The sequence below is a fragment of the Mustela erminea genome, chromosome 18 (genome assembly GCF_009829155.1).
Source record: "Mustela erminea isolate mMusErm1 chromosome 18, mMusErm1.Pri, whole genome shotgun sequence".
In the NCBI taxonomy this organism is placed as follows: domain Eukaryota; kingdom Metazoa; phylum Chordata; class Mammalia; order Carnivora; family Mustelidae; genus Mustela; species Mustela erminea.
In genome coordinates this window covers 17,713,447-17,731,835 of record NC_045631.1, presented here as the reverse complement: position 1 = coordinate 17,731,835, position 18,389 = coordinate 17,713,447, and the positions used below count along the sequence as shown (strand labels likewise).

At 46.2% G+C, this 18,389-nt stretch overlaps 1 protein-coding gene across 1 annotated transcript in view; it reads left to right on the top strand.

The window, feature by feature from the left end:
- The first annotated feature begins 537 nt into the window (after positions 1-537).
- The window catches only part of NXN (nucleoredoxin), a 151,753-nt gene continuing 133,901 nt past the window's right edge, over positions 538-18,389 (top strand). Inside the window, exon 1 of the mRNA XM_032322396.1 lies at positions 538-1,038. Coding sequence (XP_032178287.1) covers positions 661-1,038 — 378 coding nt within the window. The 5' untranslated portion in view covers positions 538-660. The remainder of the gene's footprint in view (positions 1,039-18,389) is intronic.

The following is an 18,389-nucleotide window of genomic DNA, read 5'->3' as shown; positions in this document are numbered from 1 at the left end:
ACATACACGAAACATACAGTAGAGAAAGTAGTGCAAGTGAGACCCAGACTGATGAAGTAATTGTGTACGAAGATGCTAAGTCCTGTAAGCATTTCAAGAGGCCAGAGGAGTACGAAATGGTCAATGAGGCTTTGGGGAGAGAGAGAAGAGCACAAGCGAGCGAGCACTCGGGTGGGGGGTACTGTGGGAATGTTTGGGGGAGGTCCGGAGAGAATCAAGAGTTCGAAGGTTGGAGGCCAAGTCCAGCTCCCTGAGGACTACAGCTTCAGAGAGGCCGGCTCCGCGGACCCCTCTTCTCTCTGCACTTAGCTGGGAGAAAGCCCTCAGAGTGGGGCGTTTCCGGCCAGTTTTCTCGCCCGGGCGCTTTCCCCGGCGGTTCCGCAGCGTGGTGGAAGCCCCTTCCCCGCTGGCCAGCTGCAGCAGATCTGGGCCCAGCGCGTGGCCCGAGACTGCCACGGAGGGGGCGTGGCAAGGGCAGCCCGGAGGGGGCGGGGCGTGGGCGGGCCCGGGCGGGCGGGGCTCTCTCCTGCCCCGCGCCAGCCGCCGCCGCCACCGCCGCTGCCGCCACTGCCACCGCCGCCTCCGCCCGCCTCGCGGACCCAGCGAGCGGGGTCGCCGCCGCCTGCCCGCCCGCGTGCCCCGGGGCTGCGGTGGGCCAGGATGTCGGGCTTCCTAGAGGAGCTGCTCGGCGAGAAGCTGGTGACGGGCGGCGGCGAGGAGGTGGACGTGCATTCGCTGGGCGCCCGCGGCATCTCGCTGCTCGGGCTCTACTTCGGCTGCAGCCTGAGCGCCCCCTGCGCGCAGCTCAGCGGCAGCCTGGCCGCCTTCTACGGCCGCCTGCGGGGGGACGCGGCGGCCGGGCCGGGGGCCGGGGCCGGAGCCGGGCCGGGGCCGGGGGCCGGGGCGGCCGCGGAGCCCGAGCCGCGGCGCCGCCTGGAGATAGTCTTCGTGTCCTCGGACCAGGACCAGCGACAGTGGCAGGACTTCGTGCGGGACATGCCGTGGCTGGCGCTGCCCTACAAGGAGAAGCACAGAAAGGTGAGCGGCGCGGGCCTCGTCGGCGCCCCCAGCCTGGGAGAGCAGCCCGCGAGTTGGGGGAGCAGGGTCCTCGCCGGCCTCGCCCGCGCCCCTCGCAGCCCCTCACGCTCCTGCGTGGGCTCCTGCACGCGCTTCCCTTCGTGTCCCTCAGTGTCCCCTTCCTCTGTGTATGCCCGCCCCGGTCGGAGGACCCCGCCGTCCTGGGGCTCCCGCGGCAACTCCTCCGTGCGGGTGTCAGACCGCTCCGGTGGGGTAAGTTTGACACCCTCCGGCCCTGGATCCCGGCTTGCGTCCCGAGGAGTGGCGAGCCAGGTCCCCACGCGCTGGGAGCCTCGTAGAAGGGGCGGCCGCGCTGGGGGTCCCGACCCCGTGACCCCGCGCTCCCGGCTGGAGGCGCGGGGAAGGGCTGCTTCCTTCCCTTAGCCGCCAGACTCTCGGCGGATACCTGTAGTGGGTGGGGGAGGCGCTCGCCCCCTACCCATAATGCCCAAACCAGGAAGTTTCCTCTCCCCAGAAGAAATCCGCTTCTCAGGGGACCCCGCCCCTCCCCCACCCTGTGACCCGGGACTCCGAGGCCAGGCCGCCCTGCGTCCCGGGGGGCAGCCGCTGACCGTGGCTTTGGGAGAGAGGGGCGCTCACTCCTCTCCCCTTCTCTTCCCTCCGCACCCGCGGGCTCGACTGGTGGCCACCGGGGAGCTTTTCATTGTCTGCCTGTCCCGCGGACCCTCCCCAGATGCCTCCCAGGCACGGGAACAGACCCGTCCGTGCGGCCCCCCCCTAGTTGCTGGGTCCGGGTTGTCTCGGCACACTTCGAATTAAACGCTGAACAGAGGTGCAGATTAAGTGGAGAAACGAGGATTGGGGGAAATTTACACTTCGCTGTCAACTTTTCATTCCTGCTGAAATTAGGTTGGGTTTTCGAGTGTGTCAGTTGGGATGAAGGTGTCTGTTTTAAGAAAACGAATTCGTGAAATTTCGTCATGAATCGAAACAGGACAAGTTTTGGAGAGCTCTTGCCTAATTGGTGAGCCTGACGCAACGTGTGAATCTAGCCCCTTCCCTTTCAGAGGAGAATCTTAAGTTTATGGAGTGGACAGGAGAAGGGCCGTTCGGGAGCTTTTAGGTGCCTCTAGGGAGGATGGTAACGGCCTGCCGTGTGTTCCTTTTATGTGTACAGAGTCTTGTTGAGAAGCATGATTTAGATTTAGTAAGAGCGAAAGGCTTATACTGTGACCCCAAATGTCTCCAGTAAATCATCGATCCCCAGGCAGTGTAAGGTACAGACTTGGGATTTAAAGTAGGAAATACAGTTTAACAAATACAGTTTGTAAATTTAACATTGGAAAAACATGGGCTCACTAACCACACAGAGGCAAAACTTGGCATTTTAACCACTTTTTAGATGATTTTGCTCCTATTTGATTTATGTACTTGATAGTGCATGAATGTGAATGGCCAGTCCTTTATTTGCTTAAGATGTATGGGAATTCTTTGTTTTCCTTGGTGGCTGTTTTGATGATCTGTTGAGGGAGGAATAATGTTCAGAAAGTGATTTACCAAAAAATATTTTCATTGTTACCGCGAATTTCTGTAGTATACCAGTGTGTATAAAATGTCCTTATTGGGCAATACAAATGATTTCTAGTTTTTGCAAACACATAATGATGGTAAATGTTACAGACCTAAGGCCTATTGTGTTTTTCACAGTGGATGAAGGAAATTTGCTGGATGGTTAAAAACATGAAGCAAATTAAGATGTTTTGCAAATGTTTTAAGCTTTTTCTTGGAAAAGGAGACTATTTCATATGATCTGTGCCATGCCTGGTTCTCTCTGCCCTGGCTAGTCCTTTTGCACACACACAAAAAGTGGGTCTCTGTCCCTAGTCTGGACCTGCTCATTCCACTGGGGTGAAAGTCTGGACCACACAGGGCAGACCCTCATTTGAAAATACAGTTCAGAATGCTGAGCATGGCCAAACCGTGGTGCCGAGCATGTCAAAAATTCATTTTTTCTCAGTTTTTGTGTCTCGCATCCACTGGTTCACTTTGTTCTTCTAAAGAAGTCCAGTTTTTAAGGCTGTAGTTTCTGCTTCTGGATGTTCGCAATTGGGCAGCTCGAGATCTGATCCCAGATATATTCGTTGTGATATACCAGGTAAAAAGACTTCAGCTGTGTTTCTTATGGAAAACATACTTTTAGAAACTACAAAAGCAAGGTACTCACTTTGACAGGAAGTATTTTCTCCCTTGAAATCAAAGAGAATAAACAATTCCCTTCTTTTTAAAAAAATTTCGAGTTTTTATCTCTCCTGTCTGAAATCGAGATGCTTAGAAGTAAGTCTGTGAGCTTGTGATGGCAACTTCATAATAAGAACAGTGAAGAAGGCCAGCGCATCCCCAGTTCAGGGTGCTGAGTGGGTAAACACTTACGTTCTTGCTGGTGGACCCTGACCATGTTGTCTCACCAACTCTAAAAATAGTTTCAAAGGATAGAATTTGTTTTACACAGAAGGGCAACTAGAGTTCCAGATTACTAATTTTTAAAAGTTCTCATTAACATTTGTTCTTTACAACCTTTCATATACTGCTTCCCATTGGGATGACAAAGGGTATGGTTCTAATTAGTTATTGGCTGGCATTACTCTAAAGAAAATTGAAAAATTATGGTAGGGAAAGAAAATGCTGTGTGGTACTTTTTTCTTTTTTTATTAATTTCCCCTTTATGTAGTAAGAAAGTCTGGGGATGACCATATACGTTATGCTTGCGTTTTGCCTGGCTTTGCTCACCTTGATTGGAGCTGTGAGAAAACAGCATTTAAGAAAAGGACTCTAGCATTTAAGAAAAAAAAAAAAATCCCTGGGAAAGGTTGTCCTGTTTCTACTTGCTTTTGTGGTAGGTGCAAAAGTAATTGAAAGCTTCATTTTTTTTTTTAGCTTCCAAGCACACACACATAAATAGCTGTATAGAAATTGTAATTAGATGATAATAGAACTTTGAGTGCCTTTTATAAGAGCAGTTTTGTCAGGAAACATATAATCTTGAAGTTAAGGTAGTTAGACTTGTTTTAATAAGTAGGTTTGCTTCTTGTTTTGTTGGTAGACATTTTTCAGATTTCTGTAGAGAGAGAATGGGATGAGTAGTTGGAAAGTTCAGGGATTTGCTCTATTCCTTCAGAGGAGGAGAAGTTGCTTAGTTATCAGACTAGGAGAGTCGATCCACAGGATCTATTTCAGCGTCATAGAGGGGAACAAGGGTTTTGGTTTTAAAGTCACTGGACTCCGTTCTGCCTGGGCGGGATGTCTGATGGACTACATTTAGTCAGTGTGGGTGTATTGACACGAAATGGTACGGGACCACAGGTACTTGGATCACACAGGTTTGCTGGGGTCTGGCTTGGCCTCAACTTCCTGCCAGACAGAAAGGAAAAGATAAAGTTGGAGGCAGGAGACCAGCACCCAGGAGGTATCCCTGGTCTACCTGCTCCAGTCAGCGGAAGTGGAATCTTCTTGCTTCCCTGTGTAGGTGGCTTGTCCTGGGTGGTTGTATTGGGACAGACTCAAGTCAGAGGCTTGAACTAGAATTCACCAAAATTCCTTTGGCTCTTTGGAAAGGGGCAAGCTTGGTATCAACCCAAGGAGTCTTAGAGCTCCATCGCTTCCAGCTCATTTTCCCTCAAATGCAGGAGAATGACCTCTGTGATCGGGACAGACCACTTGGAAGGCGCTGAAAGATGGCAGAAAAGCACAGCTTTGGAAATCGGGGTTTTCTGCCTTCTGCAAAAGGAGCCTAGACCAGGCAGCATGGGCTCCCTCCGTTTGTTTTGTTTCCAGGACTTGGATCTGTCTAATAAAAGACCATGGTTCACTTAAAGTAATAGCAATTTTCCTTGAGAGGCTTTTTCCTTGTTCCATCATTTGTCATGTATTTTTTTAAACCTTTAATTTTTCTTCTCTGCATCACGAAGACGTCTGAGCTCAGATCCTGGCTGTGTCATTTGTTAACTGTGGGACCTTGTGCAAATTGCCCTGCTTGTCTGTGCCACAGGTCTCCTACCGGGAAAGTGGAGATGGTAATAGCACCTGGGTGTAGTATGTGCTCAGTAAGTGCTAGCTGTTGTTCTTAAATTGTTGTGAAATTGAGGAATTCTTTCAGAGCTTGAGCCTCTGGAATGTATCACATTACAGAAATGCAAAACCGTTTGGATTTTTCTAACAAATGACTTTTACCAGCATCCAGGAGGATATGGTGAAGGAACTCAGTGGAAAGGACCGAGGAGAAAGACCTAGAAGAATGAAACAACGAAAGCAAATGAATATTTAAAAAATAACGCTCCTTAGGGGCACCGGGGTGGCTCAGTCAGTTAAGAATCTGTCTTCTGCTCAAGTCATGTTCCCAGGGTCCTGGGATCGAGCCCCACATTGGGCTCCTTGCTCAGTGGGAGCCTGCTTCTCCCTCTCCCTCTGCCTGCTGCTCCCCTTGCTTATGCGTGTTCTCTCTGTCTCAAATAAATAATAAATCAATACATCCTTAAAAATAAATAAAAATAAAAAATACCACTCCTGAAAGAACTGAGAGTTCTGAGATTTACTGAGCCCCATACTCAACACTTGCCGGTGAAACTTGAGACATCAGATCAGTGAAGCCCAGACATGATAAAGGGTAACAACTTTAAGATGATGAGACACCCTTCTTGAAGGAGATTAATTATGTACTTGGTGATCGTTTTGTGGTTTGCCAGAGCTGTTAGGCGTGTCTGCCGTGGATCCTGCCTGCTTCAGTCTGGGCAGCCTGAGGGTTGCCAGATTGCCACTCTTGCTGCCTGGGAAGGGGATGGTGCCCGCCCTGTGGAGAGGTGAAGACCTCACCCCCTAACGCGGCCACCTCCCTTCCTAGCTCTGGAATGTTGTCGGATGGGTTTGCTCAGATGTGTAGTGTAGCGTGCTGGGTTACTGTTCAGTCCTCAAGCTAGCAATTCAGGCCTGACTGGCTAGCTGTCCACAGCCCCTGCTGATTGATACAGGGTTGTGAACCGGAGCACAAGAGGAAAGCTGCGGGTTTTGAGGTTAGGGTCATTGATTTCATTTACGCTTTCTACCCACAACCCCTCTTTTATCATTGTTCCCTTTGGTCTGAGGCCTTGTTTTAATATCTGCACAAATTTGAGAAGGAGGGGTTTGTGTTATACACAGCGGGGGTGGGAGATGAGCAAGTCCCTCAGCATATAGTCTCTGGGGAGGGTCTTCTTCTTCTTTTTTTTTTTTTTTTAATAGTACTTGGGACTCCAGGGCTCCAGCTGGTCCCAAATGAATAGACTGGGCTCCTTGAGGCTTGATTTCCTTTAAGGGGGGAGAACATAGGCTTGGCATAGGATGTTTTCCTTTTTCATGCACTGAATTCCCAGCAGTGCTCAGTGCTAACCGCCAGGGTGCTTAGTTTTCTGTATTTCATTAACTTGCTCTTCTGCTCATTCAAAGGCACTCCAAGAAAATGGCTACAAACTCAGAATCTTTTTGCTGGTCCTGACTCTCATGAGGTCCTTGCATGCTATTGCTTTATACCTGGCCATTTTTCTAAAAGGAAAGAAGAGTCCTGGAATCTCAGGAGCCATCCTTGCTTCTCCTGCACCCCTCACATCCACATGGCACCGAGTCCTGGTGTGGATCTGATCTCTTTAGTACCTCTCAGCTTGGACCTCTTCTCACCATCCCTACCATCACTGCTCGACTTCAGGTTTCATCTGGACCACTGTGCACCAGCAGCTTCTCCTAGGGCTCCTTGCTTCCAATCTTTTTTTTTTTTTTTTTTTTTAAGATTTTTCTTTATTTATTCAACAGACAGAGATCACAAGTAGGCAGAGTGGCAGGCAGAGAGAGGGGGAAGCAGGCTTCTTGCTGTGCAGAGAGCCCAATGTGGGGCTCCATCCCAGGAACCTGAGATCATGACCTGAGCCGAAGGCAGAGGCTTTAACCCACTGAGCCACCCAGGTGCCCCCCCGCCTTTTTTAAGATTTTATTTACTTATTAGAGAGAGGGATGGCACAAGAGGAGGGGAAGAGAGGAGGCGCAGACTCTACACTGAGCATGGAGCCCGACAGGGGGCTCAATCCCACAACCCCGAGATTATGCCCCAAGATGATGCCCCAAGATGAAACCAAGAGTCGGACACCTAACTCACTGAGCCACCCAGGTGCCCCTCCTTGCTTCCAGTCTTGACCCCTGAAATGATTCTCAGACCAGCTTCTCAAGCTGTCTGTTGTCAATGGTCAGTTTTATTTTGTTTTGTTAATTTCCAGTCAGTCACACCAATGCACGTGGCCTTTACTAAACATGACTCCGTCTTTTCTTTCTGTCTGGGTTGAACCACCTGCAACCACCCCATAAGTTGACCTCACGCAAGCTGGTCTCTGTCCTATTCAACAAGAGGAACCCATCAGTCACAAACCCAATATTGTTACAATGTTGAGCTGCCATAAACGTTTCTGAGTACTCATTCTCAGTGTTTGTACTCACCTTGTGTGGACCATTAACAAACAGCTTATAGGCAAGCAGTGGCCTGCAGACCCACCTTGAACAGCACTGCTCTAGACTGTTTCCAGAATGGTCAGATCCAAAATCGTAACTTTGATTATGTCATTCTCCTGCTTAAGAATTCTTTAGTAGTTCTTCATAGCTTTAGGGGTCAAGTCCAAATTCTAGAGCATGGTCCTTGATTGTTCTGTCTCCTCCCTCACCTGCATGGTGTTCTCTTTCCGCCTGACTGACTGAGTTGGGAACTTTTTTTTTTTTTTTAAGATTTTATTTATTTATTTGACAGACAGAGACCACAAGTAGGCAGAGAGGCAGGCAGAGAGAGAGAGGAGGAAGCAGGCTCCCCGCAGAGCAGAGAGCCCTATGCGGGGCTCGATTCCAGGACCCCTGGGATCATGACCTGAGCCGAAGGCAGAGGCTTTAACCCACTGAGCCACCCAGGCTTCCCTGAGTTGGGAACTTTTAAACTCAGTCCTGGGGGCGCCTGGGTGGCTCAGTGGGTTAAGCCGCTGCCTTCTGCTCAGGTCATGATCTCAGGGTCCTGGGATCGAGTCCCGCATGGGGTTCTCTGCTCAGCAGGGAACCTGTTTCCTCCTCTCTCTCTCTCTGCCTGCCTCTCTACCTACTTGTGGTCTCTGTCTGTCAAATAAATAAATAAAATCTTTAAAAAACAAAAAAACTCAGTCCTGGTCTCCCTGTTTCCCTAAGAGGCTTTCCTGTCTCTTTTCCCTCTATGTGAGATGATTCTGTGGGCTTCCGTAGCTCTTGTGCACAAATAGTCTAGCACTTAGGTTGTTTTTTATTTGTTTCATTTATTTTTATCTTTAAGATTTTATTTATTTGAAAGAGAGAGAGAAAGAGAGCATGAACAGGGGTGGGGGAAAGGGCAGAGAGAGAGGGAGAAGGAGGCTCCTGCTGATCATGACCATGACAGGAGCCTAAGTCAGTCACTTAACTGATTGAGCCACCCAGGCACCTCAGGTTTTTGTTTTTGTTTTTGTTTTCATTTAGACCATAAGCTCCTTGAGGACAGAAACCAACCAGAGGGAAGGGATGCTAATCAGTTCTTAGGTGCAGAGACTGTGGGTAAGGTGATCACAGAAAGTAGTCATGTGACTTTTCTACTGGGAACGGGAAAACTTGGTAGTTTCCATACCGTGTTAAGTTGAAATGTGCACTTTCACTATTACAGAGCTTGATTTTAACATTTAATATTAGAGTTGGGCCTTAATTGAATTGTATAATTGTATATATCTGCAGTATGTGGGTGTTTTTGTTTGTTTTTGTTTCTTAATGGGTGCTTCAGAGAACACTTACACAAGCAAATAGACGTGTAACTCGATTGCCCTGTAATTCTGTGCTCAAAAATAGGAAAAGACTCTACTCTCCGCTTTTGAAATGTCAAAAATCCTAGGCCGTTAAAATAGTCTTCTATCTGCAGACTTACCATTCCAAGCTTTTGTATTTCATAGATAGTTTGTGTTTCTCAAGAATTTTTCTTCCAAGGAGCTCAGAAATGCACGCCTATTACATCTTCCAGCAGCTAGTAATCAGTAGATACCAAACACTTTAACTTTTCAAAGTATGTTCGAGTTGGAGAACTGAAGCAAAGAGAACCGATTATTAGATTAGGGTCACAGTGTCAGATGAAAGGGCTCAGCTGAACTCCCTTAAATGCAACTCAGTCCTTTCTGTTCGTGAAATTGTATCTTACAAAACGTTCACATCAAACGTTCTCCATGGAAGAGGAGGGAGCTGGAAGTTCTCTTTTCAACAAATGGCTTCTGGTGTGAATTCACTCTACATCTGCATAGAAGACCCTGAAATAAGATAGAAGTAGTTTTAACCACTGAAAGCATTTGCCTGGAAGATGGGAAAGCCAGAGCTTCTTTTCTGTTGCTTCCTTTCCATGGTGGTGGTGGTGGTGATGGTGGTTTCTAAGGGCCTTTTAATGATTTGGCTTTTTTTAGATCAGCCAGTGAGTGAAGTGCCCCCAACTCCCTTTATCCTATGCAAAGCCTGCGGGCTGCTACAGTGCTTTTGTTCAGAGACAAAATTGAACTTCAGGTATCCTGCAGAGATCCTAGGACTAAATCAGTCCTCCCTTTTATGAGGTTTTCAGAAACTGCTGTTCTAACTTCCAGTAAAATCTCAAACATGTGCTTTCTGCTTTATGACAAGTAAGAAGTATAGTAATTGAAAATTGCTTGAGTGCTGTTATTCTCAAGTGAAACCCTGTAATGGAAACTTTTGTTCTGTGGCATCCATGATTAAAAGCAAACATAAATTTTCTGCCGCTTGCTGGTCCTAACTCTTGGACCAGATATACGGTGCATTGAACTACACTTAAGAAAATCCTTTTTAAAAAACCATGTATGCTTAAATTCAGCATTCTTTCTATCACCCACTCCCCATCTTATTATTTCAATGCAGACACCAATTACAGGTAAGTTCAAGTAATATTTCGCCAGTTAAGAATGCTTTTATCTCAGATCATTGTTGCATAGTCATAAAACAGGGTGTGGTGAGTTTCACTCTTCTAGGGATAGGATTTCTCTTTTTGTTTTCCTATGAGAATTTTATCCAGATGAATCCGTCGTGTTGCTTTTTATTTGTCTTTTTTGGTCAGCGTGCCAGGGATAGAAATCTGAATGGATGTAGTCTGTTTAAAATCAGAAGATGTTGCCTTTTTTTCCCTTTAAATGTGATCAGGTCAAGACAGTTTTCTTTTGATCGTGGTGGCTCACAGCACAGCTGCCTCATCTGTTAGTCATTTTTCAGGGTTTGATGTGAAATATACAGATTGGGCGGAACAACCTGCGATGGGGAAAAACCACAGCTCTGGATGGCAGTGAGTGTAGGTGAGAGAGGACAGCTTTTTCTCCACTTTGGACCCCTGCTTAGCTGCAGCTTAAGAAGGCGTTTGTCCCCACGGATCTTCACAAATTCTCCATTATTAGAAGTGAATGCTCAGAATCTTGCACAGGGGGTAAGAGTGTGGGCTCTGGGCCTGAGTTTCCCGGGTTTGAATCACACCTCTGTCACTCTCTAGCAACATGATTTTGGTGCAAGCTACCAGGCTTGTGTGTCTCTAGGTCCTGGTCCTTAAAATGGAGATGATAATGTCCACTTTATAGGGTTGCTGTTAAGGGTTAAATGAGTTAATGTTCGAAAAGTATTCAGAACAGTGCCGAGTGCCTAGTAAGTGCCTTTTAAATGTTTTCCCCAGGCGCTTGGATATTCCAGCCCCTATGTTATGCCTGTTCAGAGTACAGGAGAGAACAGATCTCAACTTCTATTTTTTTTGTATCACTCCTACCCTCAGCATTCTCTTACACTGGGCACCTAGACTCAGCATCTAGTGGCCGGTCATGTGATCTTGTTTCCCTGCAGTTTCTTACTAGGACAGCGATAATTACTGGCCAGTTGTTGATTTGATGACACCTCTGTGTCTTTGAATATAGGTAGAATTCTAGACCATCTCTTTGACTGCTTGTTCAGTTGTCCTGAATGGATTCCAATTTAACTTTTGAGCTGGGAGGGAGTAGCGGAGTCTGGTCTGTGTATATTTCTCCTGCCATTTATTTTTTGACTATTATGGAAAACTTCAAACATCACACTGGTAGGGAAAATAGCACAGTGAGTCCCTTTGTACCCAGCACCCAGATAGAAGGATCACCAACTCATATACACCCTCTCTCCCTCCCCCTCATTAGACTGCTTTGATGCAGCTTCCAGGCATCAGATCATTTCCTTCATAAACATTTCACTGGGGTGCCTGGGTGGCTCAGTGGGTTAAGCCTCTGCTTTTGACTCAGGTCATGATCTCAGGGTCCTGGGATTGAGCCCCCGCATTGGGCTCTCTGCTCAGCAGGGAGCCTGCTTCCCCCTCTCTTTCTGCCTGCCTCTCTGACTTCTTGTGATCTCTATCTGTCAAATAAATAAAATCTTAAAAAAAAAATTTCACTAGGGAACTCTTTTTAAAAAATACCACATTATCCTATCAAACCTAAAAAAAAATCTGGTAATTCCTTAATATCGGCAAATACCAGTCAGTATTCAAATTTCTCTGAAAGTCTCATAATTTTTTTTTTTTTTACAGTTATTTGTTTGAATCCAGATAAGGTCTACACATTGCATTTGGTAGCTGTGTCTCTAAAGTTTCTCCTTCCACTTAAACTTTCTCTGGGTCTGCTACATTCCCAACCCCTTACCTGTATTTCCCCCTTAATCTCTAAAGGCCTATAGAATGTTGACTCTTTGGTTAAAAAGTATCCTAGGCTGTTCTTTCTGATATGTCCTGGTGTTGGCCACCTTGTAGGTCCTCCAGATGGGCTGCCCTTCTCCATCTGTCTGCTGGGGCCCTGACCTCTAGCAGGCTACTCTCCTACTGACACTGAGCAGAGGGTCACCTCTGCTCTGGGTTTGTGTCCTGTCCTCTCAGAACTCCAGCAGAAGGAGACCAGCTTGGTCACCAGGACCAGTCCCCATAGTCAGGGTATGTAATATACTGATTGACCAAACCTAAGTCATATCCTCACCTGTAGAGCCAGAGGGTGGGGTCACAGACCAATTGGGCTGAGCATCAGGAAAGGGATGGTTGTGGGGAGGGAGGGGACACTTACCAAGGAAAATGAGAATGTGTTACCCGAGGGAGGGGATAAGAATGAACTGCAGGTGCCCAGTTGAGTCATCTGTGCTAACCCCATGGCGGGGTGCCCGCCAAGTGGTCAGCCTCTGCTGGAGCATTCTAGTGACCACAAAGTACCATCTCCTTGGAAGGCCATTCTGACATCAGCCATCCTCTCCTCGGGGATGGCCAGCAATCAAGGAACTGTAGATAGCTCTTCTGCCTCTGAGATGAAAGATTCCCTTGGTCCTTTGGCCATTTCTCCTATGATTTGGGTTCCAAATTCCTTCCCATCCTGGCTGGCCATTTGTGTCTGAACCCTCTCCAAGATTGTCTGGGACCTCTCTTAAAGGGTAGTCCCCAAACCTGAACACAGATACCACGGTGGTCTGTCCTGGGCACAAAGGGTCAGGCATTGTTAGCTTCTTTGTTGAGGTATTATCTAAACTTAACGCCGTCATAGTTTGAGATTGCATTAGCTTTTCTGACAATCACATTACACCGTGTTGACTCCCTGACCTTTTTGTCAACCAAAACTCCAAGGTCTTTTTCATCATTTTAGTACCTAAACAAACGAGAACACAGTCCCAAATCTTGTATCTGTTATCTTCAAGAATAAGCTTGCTTAGGGTCACCTGCGTGGCTCAGTCAGTTAAGCATCTGTCTTTGGTCCCTGTCATAATCCCAGGGTCCTGAAATCAAGCCCCACATTGGGCTCCCTGCTCAGCCGGGCGTCTGCTTCTCCTTCTGCCCCTCCTCCCTGCTTGTGTTCTCTCTCTCTCTCTCTCTCTCAGATGAATTAGTAAATTTTTTTAAAAAAATATTTATTTATTTAACAGAGAGAGACAGAGAGGCAGGCAGAGAGAGGGGGAAGCAGGCTTCCCTCTGAGCAGGGAGCCTGATGCAGGGCTTGATCCCCGGACCCTGAGACCATGATGGATCCGAAGGCAGAGGCCCAACCCACTGAGCCACTCAGGTGCCCCAAATTAGTACATTTTTAAAAAAGAATAAGTTTACGTAGATTTTATAATTTTCTGCCATCTGTCAAAATCTTTTCACATGTGTGTCTGGTCATCCATGATAATCATAATCCTTTCTGAGTTCTGAACTACGTGATTCCTTCCAGACTGTCACTGTATCTGGGGATGGAGGCCCAGGTCACACCATGGAAGACTCCTCCAGCCTAATCTTGGTTTATTAGTCAGTTGTCGAAATGACTTAAAATCCAGCCAGTTCTAAATTTGCCCAATGATATATATTATTCAGCCCGCATTTCTCCATCCAGTTCACATTGACCGTCAGAGACCTGAACAGATCGCTTGCTATAACTTAGGCATTTGCTGATTCCCTTTCAAGGAAGGATAGTCCGAAGTGACTTCTGTATAGTGTAACCCATGCTTGCTTCTAAGTTGATTACTTCTTTTCCAAAGTGTGTGTTTAGTAACTCTAATGAGCTGTAGCATCTGTTGAAGGGTTGGTGTCAACTCCACCGATCTGTAGTTTGCAGAATCTCCCCTTTTTGCCCATTTTGAAAATCTTTGCTCCTTCCATCTGTTAGCTGCTGGTGAAGAAACCATGGCTGGGGCTAGGTGATCTTGGGGGCATGTTTTCTCCCTCTTGGATATAATTCATACATTGCAGGAGGAGAGTTTCGGGGTCGGCTGGGCCCCTGTGTAGTGTTGGTGCATTTGTTTCCTCCAGAGGACGTTGTAGGAAGAGCCAGACCAGAGTAGGACGGCCAGAGACCCCGTCCGTGTGTAGCTGGGAGCACCCCGCTTTGTTCTGGATGTCCAGATCCTGCTCTTTCTGAAGGCTGTGGCTGCCTTGTCCCTATCCCAACACTTCCCTCTCCCTACTGGCTCATTAGGGCACTAATAGAGCCTGAGGGAGTCTTTTCCTTAATGCCATTTCTCCCCATCGGGCTCAGGCAGGATGAGAATCTGGCTGGCTAATTAAGTGTGGCATTTTGTTTCAAAATTAGCAAGAGACAGGAAACTAGCTACAAAGCAATCGAGTGTCCTTGTGCAGATAGATTTTTCGTAATATTTGACTTTGTAGGATGAATTACTCTGTTTACTTTCAAAATTTTACCCTATTTGAAAATGGGCTTGTTTTCTCACCCAGGTGTATTTTCTTATTCAAGGTGAAGCGTAAACCCATTCTACGCTTAACAGTTTGGCACCTAAGAATTCTGACATTTCATATGTTAGGTTTGAGGATGAATTGGAATTAAATGCCTTAAAGCACTTTTCCTGGGGGAAAACACTTTCCCAAACGTTGCTGGCTTCAGCCCTCGAATGCATTGTTCCTACTTTTACAAACGTGCTTAAGAGTAAAATACTACTTAATACCACTTGAACGTATTCACTTTCATTTGGAGTCATGGAGAGTATTAATTTGCAGCGACTGTGGTGGGACACTCTGGTTTTGAGGCTCTTTTCGAAGCACAGCTTTCCTGTGCTTCTTCCGAGGTCGCCAGAGCCTAGTTTTTGGCTCATACAGCCACGGAGAAAGTAGTTACCAGGAGAGTCCAGATTCCTGGAACAAACATGGTGTGTGTCTTCATGAGGAGCCAGGATTTGTCGGTGTTCATCCATAGAACAAATGAATGATGTTCACGTTAAAAAGCCATTTATCATTTCTTTACTCTGCATGCACGTAAACACAGTTTTCTACTTATTATTTTTTTCCCATTTGCAAGAGAAAGCCAGCATTTCATTTTTTAGTTATAAAAATAATCCTCCTTCTAGAGATAATCACTAACAGTGTCTTACATATTCTTCCAGAAAAAGAATAGATAGGGACACCTGGATGGCTCAGGCGGTTAAGCATCGGCCTTTGGCTCGGGTCGTGATCCCGGGGTCCTGGGATTGAGTCCTGCATGGGTCTTCCTGCTCAGCGGGAAGCCTGCTTCTCTCTTCTTCTACTGCCACCCCTGCTTGTGCTCGTTTAATAAATAAAATCTTAAATAAAAAAGAATAAACACATCCTGCATATACGAATGTCTCTGCTTACATATTTTCTACACAGGTAGATTTAACATTGGAAATTTTTGTTTTGTGAAAGGACCATGTCTTCACATGTTAAATAAAATTCCAGATAAAATGAAAGACATGCAGGGATAAGGAGATCTCCCTCCCACTGCTGACTGTAGCTTGCCTCCCCTAGAGTGGCTACCGTGACCAGCGTCTTGCATATTTCCTGAGAGGTACTTTGTACATATACAAGCATGTACGTATGTGTGTGTCTCTGAGACACACTTTAAAAAAAAAAAAAGCCAAACCTTTTAGCAGGGAACCTGGTGTGGAGCTCAGTCCTGGAGCCCCGGAACCGGGATCACGAGCCACCCAGGTGTCCCTAAGCTAAGTCTTTTAAACAGATCTTGGCTGTCCATGACAGGTGCTACTTTTTCTTTCCGGTGGGTAAAGACTAGAAATGTCATCGCATGGCCTTGTGATAACTTCATATCGTGCCTGCCTTGGTATTTGAACCCAACACAGAGACAAGGAACAGAATCCTCCCAGACACCACTATCCCTAGAAGGGAAATGGCTTAGCCTGACATGTTCCCTGAGCACGGAGGGCCTAGGAGAACTTTGAAAGCAGCTTTCCCTGTCCTTGCAGAGGGGCCCCTTCTAGAACTGACATAAAGCACCGAGAAGGCCGTGTCTATTGGAATTTCCAGTGCTGAGCCCTGCCATTTGGCTAAATTAAGAGGTTCATTCTCTGAGCTGTCATTCTTCCCTTCCAAGAGTATTTGGGTCTGTACAGGGACAAAAGACTTCCCCATGCCAGCCCCTTGTATTATGCTGTGTCTTTTGTGATGACTGGTATTAGGCAAACCGTATTTAATATCAGTTTTTATTTACTGAGTGTGCTGCTGCACATTGAGAAAATCCATCACCCCCAGAATCCAAAGTTATGAAATAGTAAGGGATTATGTCTGTTATTTTCATTATGGAAGGATCTTCATTTTATTAGGCCGAACTGTTTTAGATTGTAAGCTCCTAAGAGATGTTCAAGATGTGATTTCTTCCACTTAGTGGGGAAAAAAACCTCCTTTACGACATCTTCGGGATGCATCTGTTGTTTGAGAAAAATGTAAAAATATTACATCAAAAGTCATATCAAATATCACACACAGCTTTTCCCCTTCCTTTGAACATTCCTTACTCATTTTTGTAAGTGGCAGCCGAGAAAACTTGTAACTACTTCAGTTGTAAGTTTGTGGATTCAGGTTGCTTACAGAAAATCAGAAGTTTGCTGTGGGAATTAAATAGGTTTATTATATAGATAAATAGATAAGACAACTTATGAAAGGCAAACTTTGCAAAGACCTAGTGAACTGGGATTTGATTTAAGAAGAGAAAGAGAATGAGTGTAAGGTTGTTTTTTTTTTTTTTTTTTTAAAGATTTTGTTTATTTATTTGACAGACAGAGATCACAAGTGGGCAGAGAGTCAGGCGGAGGGGGGGGGAAGCAGGCTCCCTGCCGAGCAGAGAGCCTGATGCGGGGCTTGATCCCAGGACCCTAAGATCACGACTTGAGCTGAAGGCAGAGGCTCAATGCACTCAGCCACCCAGGTGTCCCTGAGTGTCAGTTTAGAAGGGAGAATATTTTCAGAACAGTTGGTCATAAATGAGAATTGATTGTTAGTCCTGTAGGACAGAACAAAACTAGAATGATTCTTGCCTCACCTTATCTTCACGAAGGTATCTTTTCAAGCTGCCTAATAATAGTAAGACATTGGCAACACGAAATGTTCACTATGGAATGGTTAAGTAAATTACAGTCTCAGAATCATGTTGAACAGCTATTAAAAATGGAGTGAATGACCTTTGCTGGAACACAGAACTGTACTTCAGATATTGTATTCACAAAAGATCCTAAATTATACAGATACCCTGATTATAGTACAACACTGTTTAAACAGATGTATAAGAAGAAAGGTTGGACCAAATACCCCACATTGCTTAACGTTATGTTAGGGTAGTGGTGTCTGTGGTGGTGCGTCCCTGATTTACAAATGCTCTCAATGTAATCACTTTCGTAATGAAAACTTACCTGAACAAAATAATGGTGCTCTTGCCTGAAAGAGTGTGTATCTGGTTTGTGAATGCTTTGTCTTAGCATAGGGCTTTTTTTTTGGTTTGTTTGTTTTGTTTTTACCCCTTTTTGATCTAGTTGGCAGTTAAGTGGCACTTTTTCAGAAAAGAGTAAGTAACCTTGCTCCATCGTGTCTTACTGAGCAAAGTAAAACGGAGGGGGAAAAAAAGAGTTAGCGACAACCTCCTTCAAGAAAGCTTTCTGGAAAGAATAACTTGAAAGTGACCTTTTCAAATGAGGGGGAGGGTGGTTCAGTGGATTAAGAAAGAAAGATATTCTGGATATAAATAACCATGTGGGAATGAAGGGGGAAAGTTGAGAAGGAGCAAGTTCATTTGATCCAGCCCTGGAGAGAATTAAGTACCAAGTACCAGGTGGGGGGAGAGAGAGAGAGAGAGAGAGAGAGAGACCGAGACCTGCCTGTTTGGAAACTGATGCGTGACCACAGGCTCCTAAGCTCAGGGCGAACATTGTTACCTTTTATAAGGAAAACAAAAGTTCCTTTGGCAGGTGGTCAGGAGAATACATTTCTGTTGCTTCTGATTTGGAGGGGCGATTTCATGTATGAAGACTTTGGAAAGCTGACCGCTTACACAGTGATCGGGGCCTGTCTCAGGGTTTGGGCTTGGAAGGAGAAAAGGTCTGGATTCCGGACGTGCCAGGTAGTAGGAAACTGATGCCTTCGTACCAAAGAGGTCAAAGTCAAGAAGCTCATTGCGGGCCAGGTTGCAGAAGTGTCTTTTCTTTTCTTTCTTTCTTTTTTTTTTTTTTAAAGATTTTTATTTATTTATTTGACAGAGAGAGATCACAAGTAGGCAGAGAGGCAGGCAGAGAGAGAGAGAGAGGAGGAAGCAGGCTCCCTGCCGAGCAGAGAGCCCGATGCAGGACCCTGAGATCATGACCTGAGCTGAAGGCAGCTGATTAACCCACTGAGCCACCCAGGCGTCCCAGAAGTGCCTTTTCTAATGTGCTTTGTTTGATCCAATAGAAGAAACCTGGGGTTAATGGCTTCTGTTTGTGAAATAAAGGAAAAGAAATCTCTCTGGGAATTTTCCACTGCTGTGCAGTGTTGGGGAGGGGGGAGCAAT